This window comes from Miniopterus natalensis, chromosome 2 (assembly GCF_054644295.1).
Source record: "Miniopterus natalensis isolate mMinNat1 chromosome 2, mMinNat1.hap1, whole genome shotgun sequence".
Taxonomy (NCBI): domain Eukaryota; kingdom Metazoa; phylum Chordata; class Mammalia; order Chiroptera; family Miniopteridae; genus Miniopterus; species Miniopterus natalensis.
Genome location: NC_142082.1, coordinates 91,778,498 through 91,802,683, shown reverse-complemented (window position 1 = coordinate 91,802,683; position 24,186 = coordinate 91,778,498). Strand labels below are relative to the sequence as shown.

The 24,186-nt window shown below is 37.8% G+C and overlaps 3 protein-coding genes across 9 annotated transcripts in view; 1 reads left to right on the top strand and 2 right to left on the bottom strand.

The window, feature by feature from the left end:
* Positions 1–15,612, bottom strand: part of ALG5 (ALG5 dolichyl-phosphate beta-glucosyltransferase) — a 48,685-nt gene extending 33,073 nt beyond the window's left edge. Inside the window, 7 exon segments of the mRNA XM_016215783.2 lie at positions 3,015–3,128; positions 6,973–7,065; positions 9,813–9,881; positions 11,070–11,116; positions 11,497–11,668; positions 15,528–15,596; positions 15,598–15,612. Coding sequence (XP_016071269.2) covers positions 3,015–3,128; positions 6,973–7,065; positions 9,813–9,881; positions 11,070–11,116; positions 11,497–11,668; positions 15,528–15,596; positions 15,598–15,612 — 579 coding nt within the window.
* A 1,118-nt stretch (positions 15,613–16,730) lies between these two features.
* EXOSC8 (exosome component 8) lies at positions 16,731–23,259 on the top strand. The gene is made up of 11 exons (XM_016215775.2): positions 16,731–16,768; positions 17,930–17,966; positions 18,203–18,266; positions 18,855–18,928; positions 20,091–20,136; positions 21,047–21,152; positions 21,237–21,282; positions 21,990–22,086; positions 22,375–22,489; positions 22,585–22,691; positions 23,050–23,259. The coding sequence occupies exons 1-11, from the start codon at positions 16,752–16,754 to the stop codon at positions 23,163–23,165; spliced, it is 825 nt and encodes a 274-aa protein (XP_016071261.1). The 5' UTR covers positions 16,731–16,751; the 3' UTR covers positions 23,166–23,259.
* SUPT20H (SPT20 homolog, SAGA complex component) overlaps positions 23,163–24,186 on the bottom strand; it is a 36,812-nt gene continuing 35,788 nt past the window's right edge. For all 7 annotated transcript variants that reach the window (XM_016215765.2, XM_016215769.2, XM_016215767.2 and 4 more), the window contains one exon: positions 23,163–23,687. In XM_016215765.2, the coding sequence (XP_016071251.2) occupies positions 23,553–23,687 (135 nt within the window). In that variant the 3' untranslated portion in view covers positions 23,163–23,552. The remainder of the gene's footprint in view (positions 23,688–24,186) is intronic.

Sequence of the window (24,186 nt, the reverse complement as noted above, 5' to 3'; positions counted from 1 at the left end):
CCCTCTTAGACTGTTTTAGCTGTGTCCCACAGATTTTGGTTTATGTTCTCATCATTTTCATTAGTTTCAAGGTATGTTTTGATTTCTTCCTTGATCTCATTTCTAACCCATTCATTGTTTGATAACATGTCACTTAGCCTCCTGTTTTTCAATTTTTTTCTTGTAATTGATTTCTAGTTTCATACCATTATGGTCAGAGATGATGCTTGATATGATTTCAACCTTCTTAAATTTAAGACTTGTTTTGTGTTGTAATGTGGTCTACCCTAGAAAAATGTTCCATGTGCACTCGAAAAGAATGTAAATACTGCTGCTTTGGGGTGAAATGCTCTGAAGATATCAATTAAATCCACGTGGTCTAGTGTGTCATTTAAGGCCACAGTTTCCTTGTTGATTTTCTATCTGGAAGATCCATTGATTTCAATGGGGTGTAAAAATCCCTTACTGTGATTGTATTATCATCAATCTCTCCCTTTCTGTCCGTAAAGATTTGCTATACATACTTAGGTGCTCCTATGCTGTGTGCATAAATGTTGTTCACAAGGGTTATATCCTCTTTTGCATTGCTCCTTTTATCATTATGTAGTATCCTCCTTTGTCTTTTATAGTCTTTGTTTTAAAGTCTACTTTACCAGATATAAATATTGCTACCTGTTTTCTTTTTTACCATTTGAATGAAATCTCTTTTTCCATCCCTTCATTTTTAGTCTGTATCTTTCATTCTGAGATGTGTCCTGCAGAGAGCCATATATATGGGTTGTTTTCTTACCCATTCTGCTACCCTATGTCTTTTGACTGGAACATGTACGCAATTTACATTTAAATTGATTACTGATAGTACATATTTATTGCCATTTTATTCTTTTAACCATGTTCCTCTTTTTCTTCTTCTTCCTAAAGCAGGCCCTTTAACACTTCTTGTAATACTGGTTTGGTGGTAAAAAACTCATTTAGTTTTTTCTTGTCTCGGAACCTCTTGATATGTCCTTCATTTTTTTTAATTTAAAATATATCTTTATTGATTTCAGAGAGGGAAAGGGAGAGGGAGAGAGAGAAACATCAATGAGAGAGTCATTGATCGGCTACCTCCTGCATGCCCCTGACTGGGAATTGAGCCTGCAACCTGGGCATGTGCCCTGACCGAGAATTGAACCGCAATCTCCTGGATCCTAGGAAGATGCTCAACCGCTAAGTCATGCCCAGGTGGGCTGTCCTTCAATTTTAATGATAGCCTTGTTTGGTAGAGTTGTCTTGGTTGTAGGTCCTCACTTTCCATCACTTTGAATATTTCAAGCCAATCCCTTCTGGCTTGAAATGTTTCTGTTGAGAAATCAGCTGACAGTCTAATGGGAGCTCCTTTGTAGGTAACCAACTGTTTTTCTCTCACAGCTTTTAAAATTCTTTGTCTTTAACCTTCACCATTTTTATTATGATGTGTCTTGGTGTTGACCTCTTTGGGTCCATCTTGTTTAGCACTTTCTGTGCCTCCTGGACTTGCATGTCTTTTTAGTTCACCTGGTTAGGGAAGTTTTCAGTCATTATTTCTTCCAATAGGTTTTGATCCTTTGCTCCGTCTCTTCTTCTTGTATCCCTATGATGTAGATGTAGTTATGCTTCATGTTGTCCCAAAAGTTCCTTAAACTATTCTCATTTTTTAAAATTCTTTTTTCTTTTTGCTGCTACGATTGGATATTCTTTTCTACCTTGTCCTCAACTTGCTGGTTTGATCCCCTGCTTCATCCAACTTGATTGTTTATTCCTCCAGTTTATTTGTCATTTCTGACTGGTCCTTTTTATGGTTTCTATGTCCTTCTTCATGCTGTTGAGCATCCTTATAACAATTACTTTGAACTCTATATCTGATAAATTGCCTGCCTCCATTTCATTTAGCTCTTTTTCTGGAGATTTCTCCTGTTCTTTCATTTGGGACATGCTTGTGTCCCCATTTTGGCTGCCTTTTCGTGTTTGTTTCTATGTATTAGGTAGATCTGCTATGACCCCTAGTGTTTGTGGGGTGGCTTTATCTAGTAGGTATCCAGTGCAGTCCAGTGATCCAGTCTCCTTGATCACCTAAGCTGGGTGCTCAGGAATGTCCCTTGTGCGGGTTATGTGGGCCCTCCTCTTGTAACTGAGTCTTGATTGCTGTTGGCCCATTCATGTGTGGGATTGACCCTCAGCCTAGCTGACTGTGAGCTTCAACCCTGACCATGGCATGTGAGAGATGCTGTGCAGGTCTTGACCACAAGAAGCAGAATTCCCCTAACCAGGGTTTGGTGCCTGCCGAGATCTCCCTTTAGATATACTTCTTGTGAAGCTTATTGGATCCTGCTGTTTTTGTCTGAACCTGACCAGTGGGTGTGTTGGTTCTGGACCTCTTGGAATGGACTCTGGTACAGGACAATGTCAGACGCTGCTTGTGACTGGTCTCAGCAGCATCTTATAACTTGTTTGGAACAGTCTCAATGTGGTTTCCTCTGTAAAATCTTTGCAACAAGGCTTCTCTTCAGCTAGTCTTCAGTTGGTCATCCATGATGACTGTTCCATAATTTAGGTGTAATTCCAATTTGGTCCTGGGAGGAGATGAGTATAGCTTCCACCTACTCTGCAGCCATCTTGGATCCTTTTTCTGGCATATAATCTTTTTGATTGGTTGCTACTCGTGTATGTTTTATTACAAACAAGATTCTGTGATCCAGTTTTATTTCACATCTTTACCTGGAAGTCTCAGTCTATGCTTTTAATATGTATGCATGATAAATGTTAAACAATTAAAGATTGAGAGATGGCCAGAATATTAAATAATTGTCAAGTGAACCTCAGAAAACCAGTGAATGTTTAATAAAACGAATAGCTCTTCTGTAGGACCGTAGAGAATTTCATACGTCCAAAGTTTTTCCCCCCCAAGTTTTCATACCCCCTAGTTTTTAAAATTACAGGTAAGCTTCATATTCATTTTATTTTAGATCCCCTTTATTCTAGATTGAATATCATTTAAACTATATTCTTATACTCACAGGCCAAGGCTGTAGATCATTAAGTCCCTTTTCTAATTTCTCAACATCTGGAAACTTTGTGGCTCCATCAGCATCTGCCATAAGGATCTTTTCTCCTCGAGAACTGAATATACCCTGTATTTAAAAAATTCAATTAAAAAAGAGTTGCTTAAAATTAAGGTTAAATTCAATGACATATCAGTCTGTTCTGTTTTGCTTACAGAAGGAGGCTGAAGTTGACTTAAAACCAATTACATTGATAAGATCTTCCTAAATGTATCTAATGCCTATTTTACAATTTTAAAAACTTTGTGAGGTCATCCAACTAATACTTTGGAAAATATCACGCTAAGAAAAGTTTTTGACAAATCAAAGATATTCTGCATTATTATTATTACAAATGTGAAATACCTATTATAATATATGTATTGTTTATGTATCATGGCACTTAGCAGAGCATATTGAGAACATATTTATGAACAGATTGAACAAATACACAAATTTGCTGTGAAATGCATCATAACAACTTTTTATTATTTTGGAATCTAAAGTATTTTAAATAGTTAAATAAAGAATTATAGAATGTCACTAAAAATTAGAAGTGCAGATATATCCAAATATATTCTGTTATATGATGTCAGGTGACACTTAGCAAAATTATGCCACTCAATTTTGAATTGACTGGTCTTTTGTGCAAAATATGGGTCTATTAGTATATATTTGACACAGAAATAAACTATATCTGTATATACACATAAACTTAATTTCATGGTGCATTTTAGTGAATTCATTGTTTAAGTATAAACATATCTATGGCTTGATTCAGTAAAATACAGCTTTGATATTACTTAAGAGTATGACTGCAGATAAGATATATACAAATGCAGACAGAAATTTGATCACTTATTCTATGGTATAGGCCCACTAATTATTATCTGTAATGTTTATCATACTCATTAGAATATGCGTAAAAAAAAGAAATAAAAGTGTTATATTTAACACCTGAACAACATATATGAAGTTTTAGAAAAAAAATTGCAAGGTACAAAATTTGAGGCTATCAGTTTAATATGGAAAAACAAACAATTAAGGACTATTTCAATGATACATGATAAGCGTGAACTGGAGGTCATTATTTAGCATTAATGGAAAATCACCTTTGGTCCTCTAACACATTAAAGCTGCCTCATCTATTTTTAAAAGGGCGGATCTTTAATGCTTGCTACTGTTCCTTTACTTCACTGCCATTCAGTCATAGCCAGTCCTCTCTGACTACTCTGATGTTTCTTCCCCATTATGTGCCTCATTTTCCCACTGCTTGGTCCTGGCCCTTCTTTATTCCCTGTTCCTTGCCAATTTAATGGCTTCCAATATCATCTGATGTGTGTAGATGACTCACTCATCTCCTCTTCCAGGCTATTCTGAATACCACTACTTTGTACCTCAAACTTAATATGGTTTCAACTCAACTCGAAATAGTCTTTTAAATCAGCTCCTCCTCCAGTGTTACCCAAGGCCACTGGCAACTCATTCCTCTCCATTACTTGATCCAATTTAGTCTCATTTTAAATACCTCCTACATTTATCCTCTTCTCTTGTTTTGTTACTATCATAATCCAAATAATATTCATTATATCTTGCCTAAACTACTACCCTGGCTGCTGTTGCTCTGCCAACGCTAAAAGTCTAAAAGCCCCTAGCCCAAAGTTCATGATCTGAACTCACCTACCCCTCTGGCCTTATTTCTAAAGTCAAACCCCAAGGATCACTAGTAGTTCCTTTATTGTCCCTTTGGTAATGTTCCTCCTTTGCAAACTCCCTGCCTCAACTTTTGCCTGGATAATTCCTAATCCTCCTTGAAAACTCCATTCAGAATTTACCTCCAGTGGAAAGTTTTTGCTGCTCCTCCCCGGTGAAGGGTAGTGCCAACATTTCGCATATAGTCTATTATAGCATTTACAGTAATGTTAAACTGATATCCTTAAGGATAGGATGGTGTCTTTCATCCTGGTATCTTTAATAAAGTGCCTGACATGTAGTAGGAATTCAAATATTGGCTGAATAAATAAGTGAACAGATGAATTTAAAGCCCACAATGATATTGCATCAATTCTACTTTCTTTTTCTCATTCATATTTTGTGACCCAGCCAGAAGATTCACTGTTTTTAATACATATACCAAAAGTTTCTACTTCTGTCTTTTCTTGCTTTGCTGACTGGCATGCTCTTCTCAGAACTCTCTCCATGCAGTATTAAACAAGGGAAAAACATGGATTTCAGGGTTAACCTAACCTAATCTAGACTTAGTATCTATGGGACCCTGAGTAATCTACTCTACCTATCTATGCCTCAATTTCCACATCTATATAATCAAAATAATAGGACCTAACTCATGAGACAACATGAGGATTAAATTCGATAATTATGTTGAAGTGGTTAATTTACTGTCCAGTTCAAAATAATCAGTAAACAAGTGAAAGCCAGAACTCACCATCACTGGAGGCCTAGCTTCAGCCAATAGCTCCTTTGTGAAGTCTACTATTTTCCTCACGTGCCTAAGACTGCTATTTATCTACCACAATATCTTTTCTTTCCTTCTCCATTACTAATGAAACTCTGATGTAGTTGGGAATGAATATATTAGAAAAAACATTTTTTAGCCTTCCTTGGAAATAGAGGTAGCCCTGTGACACTGTTCTGGCCAGTGAAATTTAAGTCAGTCATTGGGTGGAGCTTCTGGGAAAGCTCCTTAAAGGGGGAGAAACCAGTTGCCCTTTGTCCTTCCTCCTGTCTAGAATGTGGATGTAATGGATAGTGCTCCAGGAGTCATCTGAGTGCTTGAAGAAAAAGGAGTGAAAAGGTAGGAGCTGGGTTTCTGATGGCACAGTGGAGTTGTTGAACAAGTCCTGGACTGTCTAAATATCTAGATTTCTTTTATGGAGGGTGAGGAGGTGCTAAATAAAGAATAAAACTCTGAGTCATTTAGGAAATTATTATTTGAATTTTTTTTTCACGTGACTTTTGTTTTTTTTGTTAGTGTATCTTGAGTCCTACCTAATATGCTCAGGTGAAAGTAATCTCTTCTTCCTTGGAATTTCTATAGCACTTCATTTGTTTCTCTCTTATAAGTCCAATCACCTTTTCTATTAGACTATAAATTTCATCAGAATAGACCATATCAGATTGGTCTTAATTTACAGTACCATGCTTATTTTGTAAATTGCAAAATAAATAAATAAATAAATAATAACATAATCTTACTATCCAGTGACTCTACCAAAGATACAGGAAAATAGTAACATTTTAAACTTTGATTAAGATAAACATTTTTCTGAATCAACCAGTATGTTATAGATATGGAATATTTTCAGATTTGATCAAATATACATATATGTATAAAGCTATTATTAAAAGTAATTTCCCACTAACTTGAAATCCTGGTATTCAACTAGCTAGCTGTAGAATTCACATGGACTACAGTCTACAAAAGAGGTTATTCAAAATAGCTTTATATTTTATTTATTTAATTAATTTTTTAAATCCTCACCCCAGGATATTTTTTCCATTGATTTTTAGAGAGAGTGGAAGGGGGATGGGGGGAGAGGGAGAGAGAGAGGGAGAGAGAGAGAGGGAGAGAGAGACAGGGAGAGGGAGAGGGAGAGAGGGAGAGAGGGAGAGAGGGAGGGAGGGGGGGAGGGGGAGAGAGGGAGAGGGGGGGGAGAGGGAGGGAGAGAGAGAGAGAGAGAGAGAGAGAGAGAGAGAAAAACACTGATGCAAGAGAGACACATCAATTGGTTGCCTCCTGCATGTGCTCCAACCAGGGCTAGGGATCGAACCTGCAAACCCGGCATGTGCCCTTGACTGGGAATTGAACCTGAGACCCTTCAGTGCGTGGGCTGATGCTCTAACCACTGAGCACCACCAGCCAAGGTCAAAATATCTTTATATTTTAGATAAAAATGTTGAAACTGTGTATTACCATTTTAATAGCACCACCTTTCCCACGATTCTTCACCAGTGTTATCACTCGTATTTTGTCACTTCCATATTTCTGGCAATATTTAAAAGCTACCTGTCAAATTACATAAAAGTGAGAAAAAAATTAACTTGGATTAGAAGATAGTAACAAAGTGGGTTTCTCATTTTGGCTTAAACACTGCTATTCCAGTTGCCCTCTTCCTGTGATGCGATTATACCCACCATGCATTTTGGTGGCCCAGGGGAGCTGCTGAATTCCTGGTGTGAAGATATGACATTGACCTACTGGGCTGAAGTCAGAGTTCACTTTCCTGCAGAGGAACCACCTTAACAGGAAGCTGCTGTCCCTTATTATCTTGATTCCTCTACCTAAGCTACTGAGCTGCCAGAATAAAACAAAATCCATTTGATAATGTACGCACTTGTGACCTGAGCCTCCAATACTGCTTAATGACTTGTTTACTTGTCAGCAACCAATCTTATTCCCCAGAGAGGTTTTTTGAATTCTGGACCATTTCCCTCAAATCTCACTCAAATTTCTTTCTCAGCAGATATCCATTCTATAACTTACCCTTTTCTGAATCTTCAATCTCTTCCTCTCTGCTGGATACACAGCCTCAAGCGTGCGCAAGACTCCAGCATACTAAAAACTTTCCTTTGATTTCACTATTATCCTAAGAAACTGCCAGTATTCTTTGATTTATAGCCAAAGTCTTGAAATAATGATCTACATCTATTTATATATTCTTTGATTTGTAATCAGTCATGAAATAATGTTCTACATCTATAATATATATACATCTATATATTGCCATCTACATCTCTTCATCACTTATTTAGTCTTCAAGCCATTGCAGCACAGCTCATAACCTTTGCTTTTCCATATCACCCCTCTTAACCTCCTCATGGATGGCACCCTCTCCTTTTGGCACTTATTTCCATGGGCAGTTGTGAAGGTATTCTCATCTGGTGTTTGCCCTCCTGTCAGGCCAGCTTAAGATGAAGTTCAAACTCTGTGTCTTTTTCCTAGCTTCTATGCTCATCCTCAACTTCCTCTCCAGGGAAAAGAAAAGTAATTCTAATATGTTCTAAGGCATTTTCCCATTTAACTTTTACTTCACTCATCACATACTGTAACTGCAGACCTTCCCCGCCAGACAGTAAGCTACTTAAAAGCTAAGATTACTATTTCTAGTGCCTGACACATAGTCTAGAATTGATTAATCTCAATGAACAAATGCAGCCACAGTCCTCTGTACATATTCCTATTATAGCACTGGTAGGCACTGTTGGCTACCTACCCAACAAACAATGCCTCCTTCTTCCTTGCTGTTATGGCCTCAGTCTTGCATAGTGACAGTGTGTACAGCACCAGGCAATGAATCACGATTGGTCTAAATCTTCTTTGCCAAGTACTTTCTCAGCCCCCCTTGCAGGCATGGGTTGTCATGCCACCAATTCTGGCTTATGAAATCTACTGGAGGTCTGCTGGAGGATAAGGCTTCTGGTAAAGCTTTCTATTTCCAATTAAAAAGGAGAGAGGCACTCAAAGACAAATCTTAATGTCCTGACTGTTTCTTACTGCTTAGGATGTGATGTTTGGATCTCTGGCAATTCTGTGACAAGGGAATATATGAGAACTGAAAAGCTGCTTTTCCTCAGCTGGGCTGATGCTGCTTCTGTAATCTCAGCAGCAATATCTCTCCACATACTAATACATCTCAGGCATAGTATGTGTTTATATTTTTCACATCATATTTATTATTCAAAGTGCAGCATTTATTCTTCCTGAAAGAGATCCCATAATACTTTTTGGCCTCTATGCCTTTGTTTACACTATTTTTCAACCTGAATATACTATCCTCTATGTTCTTAGTTATAACCACCCTTAAAGGTTTAGTTCAAAAGTCACTTCTCTTTCTCATAAATTCTTTATAGCATTTTATTTTCAGCCCCACTTTTTACCTGCATTGGAGAATGTGTAGGCATGTTGCATGACAGTCCTGAAGGCTTCTTACACAAAGAGGTGGGCTCATGTATTTGTATGGTCCCTCCAGTGCCCAGCACTTCAGTTATAATTGGTATTTTACAAAAACCATTACTGATGAATAATTAAGTAAACAGATGTTTCCCTTTGTATTTATTATAAGGTACATTATGTTGCTATTTAACAAGAATATTATAGCACCATTAAATGAATCTTTTATTATAGAAATAGGAATTATCAAAGAAAAATGCAAAGCATTATTAATAAAAAACATTTAGATGTTTGAAGAATAATTTATCAGGATCACTGGCAAGACTTAATAAATGTACTACTGCAAAAATCAGTGTACTTGGGCCTGGCAGCTACATGTCTAGGAATGGAGAAATGAAAGGGGATAATACTCGAAGACACTGTTACCTCCTTTGGGTAAATCTACATGGGGGTATGACAAAGGACACACCTGCTATTGCGTGGTGATATGAAGGCATCTTCCTGTTTAAATGACTGCTTTAGAATCTGTCAGGCAAGGTGTAGCATAAAGAACAGAATCATGCTTAGGGAAAGAAGAACCATAAACTGATAGGCAAAGAGGATTCCCCACTGGCCAATGCGAACTGTTGTTGTGCATGTTGTCTCTCAACTTGGTGATCTTCAAAGCTTCCCTGGTCTCACAGAACAGTGGAATAGCAGTGGATTTTCCAGCTTTCCATAAATGAAATCTTTCTGCTGCTTCTACTACCCATACTATAACAAAGCTTTAGGCTCTCTTCTGATGAGCAAAACTAAGATTTTACACTTGCTAAATTATTCCATATTTTCTATCTACTGGCAATTCTAAAAGCAAGTTTACTTACCTTTGAAGTCTGGTCTTTGCTGCCATCGTCAACTACTATCACTTCATAAGTGAAAGTAGGATCTTGTTTCTGTAAGAAGCAAAAATAAAATACCATGATTTGGAATAACTGCCATAGAGAATTCTAAAAACATTGTAAGAAATTTAAAAAATAATTGTTTTAGTGTTGAGTATAAAGAAGTGTACAAGCCACATAAAATAAAAAGGCCAGAGCAAAGAAGAGACCCTGGGTGGGAGTAGAGGGCAGATACTGGTTAAGTCTCTGTGAGCATCCTGTTCTTCCCATCGCCAACTCTGTACCATGTCAGTGAAGTAACCAGGTTCTTGTGGTGCTGAGCACATCTGAGAGATGCTACCAGGTGTATGAGAAAAAAGCCCAGGAGGTTTGAAGTCAGAGAGTGCAGATTCCAATCTGGATGCACTTCTTAGCCTTATGATCTTAGGCAAGTTAACATTTTTGGCCCATTTTCTCATTAAAAACAAAAAAAAACCTAGTCTATGTGGCTGGTGTAAAGATTATGTGTAATAGAAGAGGTAGAAGCCTCATATACAATAAGGCCTCAATTCCTTTTCCCTTTTCTTTAAATTTAATTTTTGAGTAGATAATTCAAACTCCTCTCTTTTGATGAGTCTTCTATTTCCCCTTTACACAAAAAACCTAAAACTAAAGTAAATCAAAACAAGGAATTTTCTTTAAAAAGATTCAGCCACAAAGCTTATTTCTTTTCTTAAACTCTTCAAGGAGATTCCAACAGCAGCTGATGATATAAAACAGTGGCACATATTACCCTTCTTTTCTTTAGCAGGGAAAGAAGAGGAAAATAAATGACAGGGGACTCATAAGAATAATAAAGAAATACAAAATAACTTCACCTTAATTATAAGTATTTCAAATAAACTTCTTAAAAAGTCACAAAAGCGAAAAGAGCATTGTGCTGTCACACAAAGTCTGAAGACACTCTATCACTCAATTTTTATGTATACCATCAGGTAAGAGAGTATAAAAAGTAGGTAGGCAGGTACATAAGAGAAATTTCAGCTTTACAGTTTGCTCTTGGGTCATCCACCTGCCTCTGGAGGTAGTAGGCTACATGCTGGGCTTGCCTGGCCACAAGCTGAGCACAGGGAGGCCAGTGATAATGATGGCCCAAGCAGGGCTGACACTGCCCCTCACAGTGGATATGGTCTGGGGTCCACAAGTTGGTGACCTGGCCTAGTTTTAATTGGAGACATTATATTGAAAGAGAAACCATAATACCTGTCTCTCTTCTAGATAGCCCAGAGCTTCATCCATCATTATAGGCACTTAAAGAAAAAAAAAAGTATATTAAAAATTGCTTTTGAAAATGATTTATCAAATTCTAACATACTCAGAGTTTACTTGTGGAATAAATCCGTATAATCTAAGGGGCTCCTCTGGGACCTTCCTGCACTACTCATTTTCATTTGGAACACTTGTCAACTGTTCACATCTTACTCATTACTCCTCCAGAACACTTCCATTTCATTATTTCATGCTGCTGCTCATGGCTCACAGCTAATATTCTCTTCCCCTTTTCTGAGCTGCAACTACCAACAAACTAGACCACATCTACTAATGTTCTGGGAAAGAGAGTAAAATCCAATACTATAAATTTTCATTTCTTCCCAAATCATCCCTTACCAGAAAATCAAATAAGGCTTACACCGTTTTTCTTCATTGTATGAAGGCACGACAATAGAAAGTTGTTTAGTAGGTGAGTCCCTTATGCTGGGTAGAGTTTCCTTCTGTCCTCTGGCATTTAAGAAGAACTTTTCTTCTTCATGTCGATGAAGGGGTGGCATTTCCGTAGCAGTTATAAATGCAACAAAGGAAATCTAAAAGCAGGTATGTTAAAAAAATAAGTTGTTAGGTTGACCTCTTTTACATTCATTATGTTTGAACACTGTATCACTTATGTGATTTTTTTTTTTCCCCCTTTGTTGAAATATTTATTCTCAGTTTTTAGTCCGTTAACAATGGTCTTGACATGACTCCAAAATTCAAACCAGTCTTAAGAATGATGATTGTCCTATTATCCATAGTAAGGTATTAATACCTTAAGAGGCTCTTTGTCTCTTCCTATCTGTCATTCCCTAGGCCTCTGTCATCCCAAATCTAATAGGGAACAAATTACAGAAGTACGATCCGCTCACTGTGCGGAGTTTAGATGCACCAAACTCCCAATCCCGGGCATATACACAGTGAGGTTCCATCCCTACTTGGAGCCTGTATGTGACAGAGGACAAGTTCATATAGCAGTTGGAACATGTGGGATGAGGGCAGACCTCCCATCCAGGAACGGGTCCACCCAGGGTATGAAGAGAAGATTCTCCCAATCCCCATAGTGGGGCCTGGTAATGCTCAAAAATTTTTGGTACTTACCCCAGATTTCAACTCAGAATACAGTATTTTCTGGAGTAAAGTATCAAACTTGTAGGCTATGTATCAAATATTGGTAGGTGCCATGTACTACTACTATTATATAGCTCCCTTCCGTATGTGATTAGGAACTAGCTCTGGAAATAACAATTCCTTGCAATAGTGTTTCTATTGGCACACTTTCTGCTTTCTAAATAATTAGTCTACATATTTTTGGGATGTTACTCATTTGTAATTTGACAACCATTTATAATATTCCATTGGGTACATACTGAAATTGCATATGTTTTTGACTGGTGAGCACGGACAATAACCAGACTAGTAGGTCATAGTTACTGCTCTGCACACCTGGTGTCCAGATTGTGTTTTCTAAATTCCATCTCCCACTAAAAGCAATCCAGTGCTCCTAAGAGGAATGGATGATTCAGGTATGGGGCAGGAAATGGGCAATGGAGGAATAGCATATCAATGATAATGAGGGCCATGCAAAAGGGACAAAGTAGCCAACTTGAGGTGCTCTCATTGGCTTATGATGGGAGGATTTGAGCATCAAATTACTGCAATCCATTGAAACAGATTAAAATATATATATGTATTTTTTTAATCCTCACCTGAGGATATTTTTCCCATTGCTTTTTCAGAGAGTGGAGGGAGAGAGAGAGAAACATCGATGTGAGAGAGACACATCGACCGGTTGCCTCCTGCACTTGCCAAGACCAAGGCCTGGGATTGAGCCTGCAACTGAGGTACGTGCCTTGGCTGGAATCGAACCCAGACCCTTTAGTACAAGGGACGATGCTCTAACCACTGAGCAAAACTGGCTAGGGTGAAAATATTTTAAATCATGGATTCATAATGATACTAAAAATAAAAAATTAATTGGTCACCTTTGTAAGATGCCAGGAAACTATGTCATTATTTTGAAAACTGGCTTTCTATCTTACCTTTTATGTATGAATGGTATTTCAGGTTAATTGATAGCTGAGGATTAAATTATTTTTCATTACAGATTTCTAATATATGAAAAAGGAATGATACAATTAGAATATTCTACTTTTTCCAGTGAAATAATGGGTTTAGGTATACTCCCAGTGAAATAAGGATTTAGGTAGTGGTCATCAATGACTGCTAAAACCATTAGGTAAATGATAAATTTTTTAACTGGTGGGTCAGACTAACAACATCTTAACACCAGAGAGATCATACATTATACGTCTCCTGATGAGATAAAAGAGGAAGTATTCAGCATCACTCACACACTTTTCTTGATTAAAAAACTCAAACATACATTTCATCAAGTCTCTAGATGTAACTACTAGTTTACAAGAAATTCAGGAGACAGAGTAAGATGTTAAAAGGCACCACGTGCGTACAGCCAGTAAAATGCAGACTGTGAGAAATTCCACAGGAAAAATGACCACTTGTTAAAGATAAGGGGGTAAAAAAGGGAAGAGAAATTGTTATAGATTGAGCCATACCAATGAAATGCTAAGTGTGTGTGAATGCTGACTGGAAAAAACTTGCTAAGATATACATGAGACATTGGAACTGGTGGGGTATTTAAAACCACTAAGTAATGGTTAACATAAAAAAATTATTTGTGAGAATCCTACTGCCATTATATTTTAAAAGGGTTCCTATCTTTAGAGATAAACGCTATGGCTTTACAGATAAAATATTATGTCTTGGATTTGCTTTAAAATAATCCAGAAAGAAGTGGGGTGGGGAGAAAGTATGTATGGAAGGTGGATATATATATAATATACATATAACAAGATTAGTGGGGGTTTTTGGGTAATAATTACCTGCTCTGGCATTTTATTTTATTAATTTATTTTTAAATATATCTTTATTGGTTTCAGAGAGAGGGAGGGAGAGGGAGAGCTGAAACATCAGTGATGAGAGAGTCGTCATTGATCGGCTGCCTCCTGCACAAACTCAACTGGGAATCGTGCCCACAACCCAGGCATGAGCCCTGTCTGGGAATCCAACTGCCATTTCCTGGATCCTAGGTCGATGCTCAGCCACTGAGCGATGTCGGGCAGGGCATGCTCTGGCATTTTTAAAAAAGTTCCACAAGCTGTGTGACATCTGAGTGTATGAGTTCTTCTCTCTAACCTGTTTCTTCACCAGTTGAATGAAGCTAGTAACATTTGTCAGTGTTGTTTTAAGATCAAATTGGATAATCCTGTTAAACACTGAATATAATACCCAATATATTGTAAGTACTCAATAAATAGTAGCTCTTATAATCACTTCAAATAGTTCCAGTACAAACTCAATGTACACATGTAAATCTGGAACAGATTCAACATAAGGCAGATCAATCTATGATTTTTGTCAAACCCTGCCATGCCCACAACCTGATTTGCTCAAAACCCTGAAAAAATCTAAAATCTCCATATACCATTAAGGGAAAAAGAGGACTCCTCTCTCATTCAGACACAAATCACCAAAGAAATCAGGATACAGTGCTTTTTCTCTATCTAAACTGTTTCTAAGCTGTGAGTTTATAGACTTTCTGCCAAGACGACAGAGAGGCCTTCCTGGCTGCTAATCTGAATGTCAAGGAAGCTGAAACCCCTCCATTAACTAACTACAGAGCAGGCTCATTCCAAATTATATGGGGAAAAGTTCTTGGCAGACTTTCTACTACTTATGGATCAGCAAGTATTTACAATCTTTCTGTGTTTCCACAATAATGGCAAAGAAAATCTTAGCTTGAATTCTACTGTACTGCATCATTTTGAGGCAGCAAATTTAGAGTGTTTAATTCTGGCACATAACCACCCCCAAGCAGATGGTAACATCAGGCTTGGTCTTTCTGTGTTCCTGGTGGGTCTTCTTGGTCCATTAATTTATTCCAATTTGTAACATGACTTTTGTTAGTGCTCTGCCACCGCTATTTGCTTAGCCACATGAGGAAAAGGGAGTCTAGAGAGCACTCACCTTCTAGGGACTCAAGACCTCTCCAGCGGGGCCAGAACTGCACAAGCTGCAGACCCTGGAGGAAGTCTTGGAGAGGTTGGGCGGCGGGTCCGGGGCCACGAGGGAGTGAAGAGCGGGTGGGCACGTCCCAAAGTGAACAAACAAAAGTACAAGGCTCTGGGTACGTAGGGAGATGGAGCTCCAAAATAAAGATGAACACGGAAGAAAGGGGGCGTGAAGTTCAGAAGAGGAATTCGGGGGTCAAGGCTTGGGGGGAAGCACGGTGAAAGACACCGGAGAGCCGGCAGAGCGGACAGCACGCCTGGGCCCTGTCTTCAGGAGAGCAATGAACCCAGGCCCTCGTTAGTCCCCAGTCCCTCTTCTCACCAGTATCAGGGCTACGGCCACCAGCAGCACACAGAGCACCGCGCCGAGCACCACCAGCTGCAGCGGGAGCGAAGCCATCCTCCATGGCCCGGCTGCAGACGCCGCCGCCCTATCCAGCACTTACACACTTGCGGAAGCCGGTCCCAAAGCCCCGCCTCCCTTCGGCAGAGAGGCTGCGCTGGCCCGGCACCTGCTGCCCACAGCGCCCTCGCGCGGCGAAGTGAAGAACACGTAGTATTTGTGGGCTGGGTTTTCAGTACCGAAGTAAGGTTGCCAGAATTAGCGAGTAAAAATACAGGCTGTCCACTTAATTTGAATTTCAGATAAGCAAGTTTTGTTTTGTTTTTTTTAACAGCCTTATTAATATCTAATTTCCACACCATACAACCCTCCCATTTAAAAGTTTTGGTGTGTTACGTAATTTTTAAAAACTCAGATAATCTTTTTATATTTTAACCATTTTAAATGTGCAATACAGTGGCATTTGTTACATTTACAATTTTCTGCAACCATCACCATTATTTCTAAAACTCTCACCCACTCCCCCAGCCCCTGCTAAGAACCACTAACATACATCACTGGGAGCATACTCATAGTAGGAAATTACTTTTTGTTTATCTGACATTCCAATTTAATTGTTCTTTACTTTATCTGGCAACGCTGTCCAGAAGGGAGGTGAAGCCTTGAGCCATGACACAACCTACAAAACCAGCAGCTCCTTTGGAGCCCGCCCCGCGAACTTGCAAAGCATAACCTGGAGCGGATAGTGAGCGCACAGGAAATTTACGTAACCTCCGGTGCTGGAGGTGGGAGCTCTTTACCTGGGAGAATAAAAACTCGGGCCTAGCCTAAAACAAAAGCGGGAAAAGGGCGCAGAAACTTTACAGTAATGCTTCACACTCAATACTGGATTATATGCTAATAAATTCGGTTTTCTCTTAAACTCCTGAACTACCACAGTTTCTAAGAAGAGACGTTCAACTCTAATAGCGGATTCGTCAAAACGCGTAGAAAGCAAGGAAACCTAGAGAGGCTTCTAGCTAGGGACTGTCGAAACAAAGGCGAGCCAGGAACCACCCCTGCTACGCCCTGGCTTTTAGGGTCTCCTCGTTGGGGCCCACTGGCGTCCTAGACGAAAGTGTGGAGGCGGAGCAAGCGCCGGGCCGGGAGGCTGGATGTCGCTCGCGCAGGCGCAGGCGCAGGCGCAGGAGCGCGGACGGGAAGATGGCGGCCGGGTTCAAGTGAGTATCGGCCCTTGGTGTGCTCGGGTTTATGCCCTGGCGGATGGCGGCTTCTCTTAACCCTTAGCTGGGATTTTCTCTACCCCCGCGGATGCCAGGGGTTAGGGAGGACCTGGAGGTGGTCGTAGGGAAAGAAAAGGGGACTTCTTTCAGCCAGTGAGACTGATGGGTCTGTGTGTAGCGAGATCAGTACCCGCTGAGAGTATTATCGGTGGAGGTGGGGTGTCCTCTTCCCCATTGGGTACTTGGGTTGGAGTATTTGACCTTCCCTTTTCTCCTGTCCTGTTATTAGTAACTTGGTTAATTTCAACGGTATGACGAGCACTGCGGCTTGGTAGTGGACATGCAGCCCCAGGAGAGACAGTTGTATGTTTCTGAGAGAGCGTTGCATCACAACCACATGCCACTGCATTCTCCTCCCGTAATTTATTTCTAAGAGGACTGTGCCTTGTTGGCAAGATTTTTACATAGGCGTGTGTGTGTGTGTGAAGCCTATAGCTTTTCTTTCTTGGTCAGGTTTTTAAGCCGATAAATAGGATTCCAAAGGAAACCAATTGTATCGAAACAGTTATCTATTTGTATAAACTCCCCAGTGTATGATACAGTGCTTTAAAATTAACTTTCTTAAGCAAAATCTACCGGGGAGTCTATAACTCCTGAAATTTAAAAGTAACGATTAGTACACATTCCTTCGACAATTAAGTAAAAACGAAAACCTTCGGTGTCTGTGGTGGTTAAAGTCGCAGGTACTGCTAATATTTTAATGGTTTATTGCCCACAGTCGTAATTGATGGCTATGCTAAATTTCAGTTATAGGATAGTGAAAATAAAGGTGTCACTTTATTTCATGCTAAGAATCCTTGCTTCCGAGCGAGTGTGACAACACCTGAATTAATCGTCTTAAAGATGCCCAAAGGCTTTGGGCTCCAGTCCTGTAATTGTTTAAGGCAGAGGTAAGGACAGCATTTAAGTGGGATTGCTACAGCAAGAGTATCTACTTTTTATAATTAGTTATATGTGGCAACGTACACATTATGAATTTATGAAGGAAACTTACACGTTGTGGAGATTTATTCCGCATCATTACACTTTTAAGATCTTTGCCAGTTTCTGGGTTTATGTTGATTCATTAACGTCAGATATATTTTTAACACGTTTCAGAACTGTGGAACCTCTGGAGTATTACAGGAGATTTTTGGTGAGTAAAAGTGGTTATGTAGATGTTACGCCTTTTGATAATATATGCTTTAAAAGACAATTTTCATATACAGTATACAAATATTCATTGTTATGTTGTACACCTGAAACTAGTGTTTTAGGTCAATTATACCTCAAAAAAATTCAAATTTCAACTAACAAAGTTTAATGTGTTTTCCCAGGTTCTGTGTGAAATGTACGTGTAGATGTAATTTACTTTCATATATATTTATTTAGAAAGAGAACTGCCGTCCTGATGGAAGAGAACTTGGTGAATTCAGAACCACAACTGTTAACATAGGTGAGGATATTTTGAGTTCTATAATAGACTGTTGAAGTTGCTTCAGTTTCGAAAATAGAATTTTTCTTGTTTAATGCTAGTATTTTTATTTGTAAAGGTTTTTTAAAACTCACTGTTCTCTCAATTTATATGCTCTTTAAAATTTTAAAGTAACTATAAAGAGTTTTTCCCCCTTCCTTCCATACCTCCAACACATGGATTTTTATGTTGTAAACTTATTAAACCTGTTGTTTCAAACATGGAATTTTCCAGTTTTACCTGTACAGCATTCCCAAATTTTAGCCTCTAAGCCACTTACACAGTATTTTGGCCAAATTCTACCATGTTTAAGGGATTCCATTGATTTTGTGTGGAGAGATTTTTATCTATGCAGTGCTGTGACTGAATGAAAAATGATTAACTCAAATTCAGGGGCAGGTGAATAATTCTTAAAACAGTAGTTTTAAGTAGTTATACCACTTTAAAGAACCTTGAGCTAGTAATAAATTTCATAAGCAACTGACTTATGTAGCAATATAAAATCATGTAGAAAGCGAAAACACTTCATGTGTGGACTTTTTCATTTTGCTTAAATACTTATCTTTTTAGGTTCAATTAGTACTGCTGATGGTTCTGCTCTAGTGAAGCTGGGAAATACTGCAGTGATTTGTGGAATTAAAGCGGTAGGTTTAATAATGTCTTACCAGAGTTACCAGATTATCTTCATATACTGATTAGATTGTAATATACACTAGTAATTCTGTTGACTAGGCAGTCAGGTGTCAGCTTTTACTATTTTTTCATGTCCCAAGAACTTTCATCTTTGAGTATTAGATAATACGACTCAAGTTTAATGATTCAATTATAATTCATGGATGTTCATCAAATGTACTGAAATAAAATAATTTTCAAAATTCTGCCTTTAATTTTTTAAGAATTTGAGTGTCATTTGAGAAATTGATTTTTGGTAACATCTTTTTATTCAGTGGTGGCATTTGTGTAGAAAATTGAGAATGTTCAAAAGAAAGTCTTGAGGGAATAAGAGCTACCATGTACTTATTACCTGTTATGTTTCAGGCACCTTGTATTAGTTGCTTTACAGAATTAATTTTAGTCCTCAGAACAGTCATTTGAGGTATAATTTTTGTCTCCTGTTTTACATGAGTTTCAGTAACTTGTCCAGGAACATAAGGCTCATAAATAGAACTTCTGACTGCACTGCACTCCTACTTTACCTAAGTTCAGATTCTTCCTCGGTAAAGCTGGGGTGATATCTAACAATAAGATTTGAACACTGACTGCCAAGTTTTATATTAGGGATTTAGCAGCATTATCTCATTTGACCCTCGTTAACAGTCCCTAAAGTAGGCCACATTAACTTCCCATTTTCCAGATAAGGAAATTGAATGGTAAGAGGTTAAGAAATTTAAAGTGTCACAGCCAAAACGTGTGGGTCTGACATATGAAGCATGTCATTCCAGAGCTCTTGCTTAGTTCCTGTTACCATCATTTCCTAAATTTGGCTGTGCCAGTATCACACTGAGTTTAAATTCAGATTCTTGGCTACTGAATTGTGAGAGTGGAGCATTTGAAATCCAAATTTTAAAAAAATTTTGATGGGTAGCACTCTGGTATTGTTAACTATGCTCTACTGCCTTATTACTGCAGAGCTAATGTGAGGGTTGGTGCCAGTAGAGCCCCTGACACAACTCCCCAAGCATAGATGCTCATAATGTGATAGTTAACTAGTTAATATGGTCTTTGGTAGAGCCTTCCATAACTGATGGCTATCTTTACAATTTTTTAGTAGCTTCTTTCATAGGAAACATTTGTTTACTTCTGTAGGAATTTGCAGCACCCCCAACAGATGCCCCTGATAAAGGATATGTTGGTAAGTTATATGGTTTTGTAATTTTAATACAAATGCTTTAACACATTTAATACTAATATTGTAGTTAAATCCTAGTAGTTGAGAAAATTATAATAATCAGAAATATACAGGAATGAAGCAGACATTCCTGAAGTTTTCTGTTAGAAGGTAGCATAACAAAATAGAGAATTTAAAAAATTTTTCAAACTTGTTCCATTTTTGTTTATACATTAAGATGTCATCAACCAAGAAAATAGAATCTCCTAGGCAAAGGGCTGTAATTGCAGACTTTCCTGTTTTCATGTTCTTCATCTATACCACGTGATTTTTTTTTTTTTTAATCCTCACAAGAGGATATGTTTTTATTGATTTGAGAGAGAGAGGACAGGAGAGAAACATCAACTGGTTGTGCCTCCAGCGCACACCCCACCCAGGTATCAACTCGAAACCTAGGTATGTGCCCTGACCAGTAATCGAACCTGCAACCTTTTTGTGCGTGGGATGTTCCTACCAAGTGAGCCATCTGGCCAGGGCCCACTATACGATTTTTTTCTTGACTTGGACCATCTGTTCTTTATGGTAGGAACCAACATTTTTAAAATGCAGAACAGTAGGGTATGAGTAGAGAGGGGCTACCTTCGGCTACAGATTGAGGTGTTTTGAAAGAATCTAGAACACTTGCAAAAAGATTTAAACATTAAGTGCGCTTTTTTGGTATTTGTGTGGTAAAATGTCAGAAATACAAGATTTTATTCTATCCAAGCTTAACAGTCTTATAAAAACTAAAAACAATATAATTAATGTTACGGTTCTTTCCACTTGGAAAAACCTATCTATGGCTATAGTACGCTTGCAGTGGTTTTACCTTTATTTAACACTTCCATAAACCAGAAGTGAAGTTTGTTTCATAGTTTCAGAGTGTTTCTTTCAGTTCCTAATGTGGATCTACCACCTCTGTGTTCATCGAGATTTCGGTCTGGACCTCCTGGAGAAGAGGCCCAAGTGGCTAGCCAGTTCATTGCAGATATCATTGAAAAGTAAGATAATCAGGATAAAATATGACTACCATTCATTTTCAGGTAGTTTTGACCTTTCATTTACTGTGTTGTTATTAAATCAAGTTCACAGATAATTCAGAAAGAGGACTTATGCATTTCTCCAGGAAAGGTAAGAGAAATAAAGAAGCTATGAACTTTTTTTTATTTATGAAGTGTTTTATGGGGAGTAGATATGGAAATTAACAAACCACAGTAGCCTTTACACTGCAGATGTCTTCATTGTTTTTAGGTGGAATTCAGTAAAAACATCATTCCTTTTCTGTAACTATGTAGTTTGTAAAAGACAACCAGTTTTGACTAATTTGTTGCCTGACTTGGAGCTACATTAAGCTGAGGTTAATTCTTTATAATATTCTTTTTTAATTCCTTATATCATATTGATATCTGATCAGCTAATCCACACTGTAAATTCCAAGTCTATTTGAAAACTTAGAACTAAGCTGACTAGAACCTATAGGCTCTTTCTATTTGATTACATATTTATTAGCTTGTAAAACCTAAGCATGCAGTGTATTAAGGTTTCTTTGGGAAAATATATTTTGATTTTCATTTGAGACTTTCAAAAGTATTTCCCTCATCTGCTGAGTTAGCAACAGGAATGGAAATGTTTGTCTCTTGTCAGCTTGGTAGTCAAAAGCCAGCTTTTACAAAACGTCCACTTTTTTTTGACTGACTTCTTAAAGGTTTTTTTTTTTTTTTGGTAAGTTTTTGAGCCTTGAAGGTTATCTTGCTTAAGTGTTCTGTGGTAAGTTGACCCAAATACCATGTTCTACCCATCTGAAGGCTTTAATTTACTTTGTGTAAACTCTATTTTAGCTTGCTTGGGTTCTATACTGTGATCTCATTTGCCTCGACTATGATGGAAATATTTTGGATGCCTGTACATTTGCTTTGTTGGCAGCTTTAAAAAATGGTAAGCAACCTTAATAAAAGGCAGTATTCCTTATGTGTCAGAATATTCTGTCTGTTTTGTTAAACTTCCTCAAACTTTTTAGGTTTTTGTTATGATTCAGCTATCATTCATTTTAGTGTTTCTAAATTAATAACTATGTTTATATATACTGCATTTATCTTAATGTTCTAAAATAAGTTTTCTAAGAGTACTTCTGGACAAGTTAAACAGGGAAAAGTGAATTAAGAAAGCATAGAAAGCTGTATTTGTTACTTACACTAGAGACACAACATATTTGCCTCTTTCTAGTACAGTTGCCTGAAGTTACTATGAATGAAGAAACTGTAGAAGTTAATTTAAAGAAGAAAAGTTATTTGAACGTTAGAACTCATCCAGTTGCTACCTCCTTTGCAGTATTTGATGAGTAAGTTAAATATATAAAAATTGTGTATTAAGTATTCTTCTAAAATAAAATGTTTCATGGATTGATAATTTATACTTCAAAAAATTTTTAAACAGCACTCTGCTCATAGTTGACCCTACTGGAGAGGAGGAGTATCTGGCAACTGGAACCCTAACAGTAGTAATGGATGAGGAAGGCAAGCTATGTTGTCTTCACAAACCAGGCATGTTCCTTCTATTTCAGTCCTAAATATTTGGATGAAAAACTCTATGTGAACTTTTTACACTGGTGGAGGGGGTGGGGGTGGGCCAAATGAAATGTGGGATGTTTTACTGTTTACCTAATGCAGCAAGTTTAGGATGACAGTTTGTTACCTCAAATTCCTTACATTTTTATATTGTGTACCAGTGGTTCTTAAACTTATAACATGAATTGGAATGACTTGGAGGTCTTAAAACAACTTGGCAATCTTAACCATACCCCTGGTTTACATGACTGAAGTTTTTGGTTTATAACTTGACATGACGATCATTACAAGTAAAGTAACATATATTAAAAGTGCTGGCACAATAATTTTTCAGGTGGAAGTGGGCTGACTGGAGCTAAACTTCAGGACTGTATGAGCCGAGCAGTTACAAGACACAAAGAAGTAAAAAAACTGATGGATGAAATAATTAAGAGTATGAAACCCAAATAACCACATTTTCAAAATATATTTGTAAAAACTGTATTTGTTACACTGTGCACAAATCTTTTATACTAAATAAATATCAAATTACATTCTTCCGAAAGATGTTTCTAGTATTTCTTAGGCCACTTCCACTTGTATTCTACATGTATTCTACATGTATTATGTACAGTGAAACAATTTTGAAAAAGCAGTGACTTAAACCAACCCTAATGGTTTATTAAAGCATTTCCCTGTTTTTATTTAAAAATCATAGGGTTGTGCTTATGTATAAAGTCTGTACATTAAGCAATGTAAAATACTGGTATGTTTTTAAAAACAAAAATGAAGTAGAAACTCAGATTCCTTTTGATTCATTGCTCTTACATTTTTAAAAAAGAAAAATTAATGCAAGATTCAGAATTTTGGAGTGGTTGGTGTGCCTCTCTTCGTTTTACTTTTTGACTGGCTGCCTGTATGCCGTTGACGATGTAGCTGAGGTGTTTGTGCTGCTGCTGCCATAGCCATTTGATGCTGCAAGAATCGCAACTGCTGCAAAAGGGAGGAAGGAAATAAAGTTATGTAAATGTAGGCAGGTATAAAAAGGTGCTTTTCCTGAGAGTGATGAAAACAAAAATGAAAGGGAGAAAGCACATTCAGACAATGCACAGTCAAACAGCACCAGTGGCACAGAAGCCTGCTGAGGGCTTTTAAAATGGTTCTTGGTAAACTTCAAAAATATTTCTGTTTGCCCTGCCAGTCTATATTGCAGTAACTCAGCAACTTCAGTTACCATTTTGTTGTATAGTAGTTTATAGCAATCTAAACCACCCTGCATATTAAAGATAGTCAACTATAATATGCTGACTTCCTAAGATAATGGAATGACATTTTTCTAAAACAGGTATGGCATTTACTAATAGGAACACTGGAATACTTGTCTTTTTCTGCAGTACAAGTTAACCATTGGCACTGATGACTGTCTCTATTTCAAAATATAATGCAAACTACAAAAATGGATGTTAATGTGCCACCAGCACTTCATAAAGAT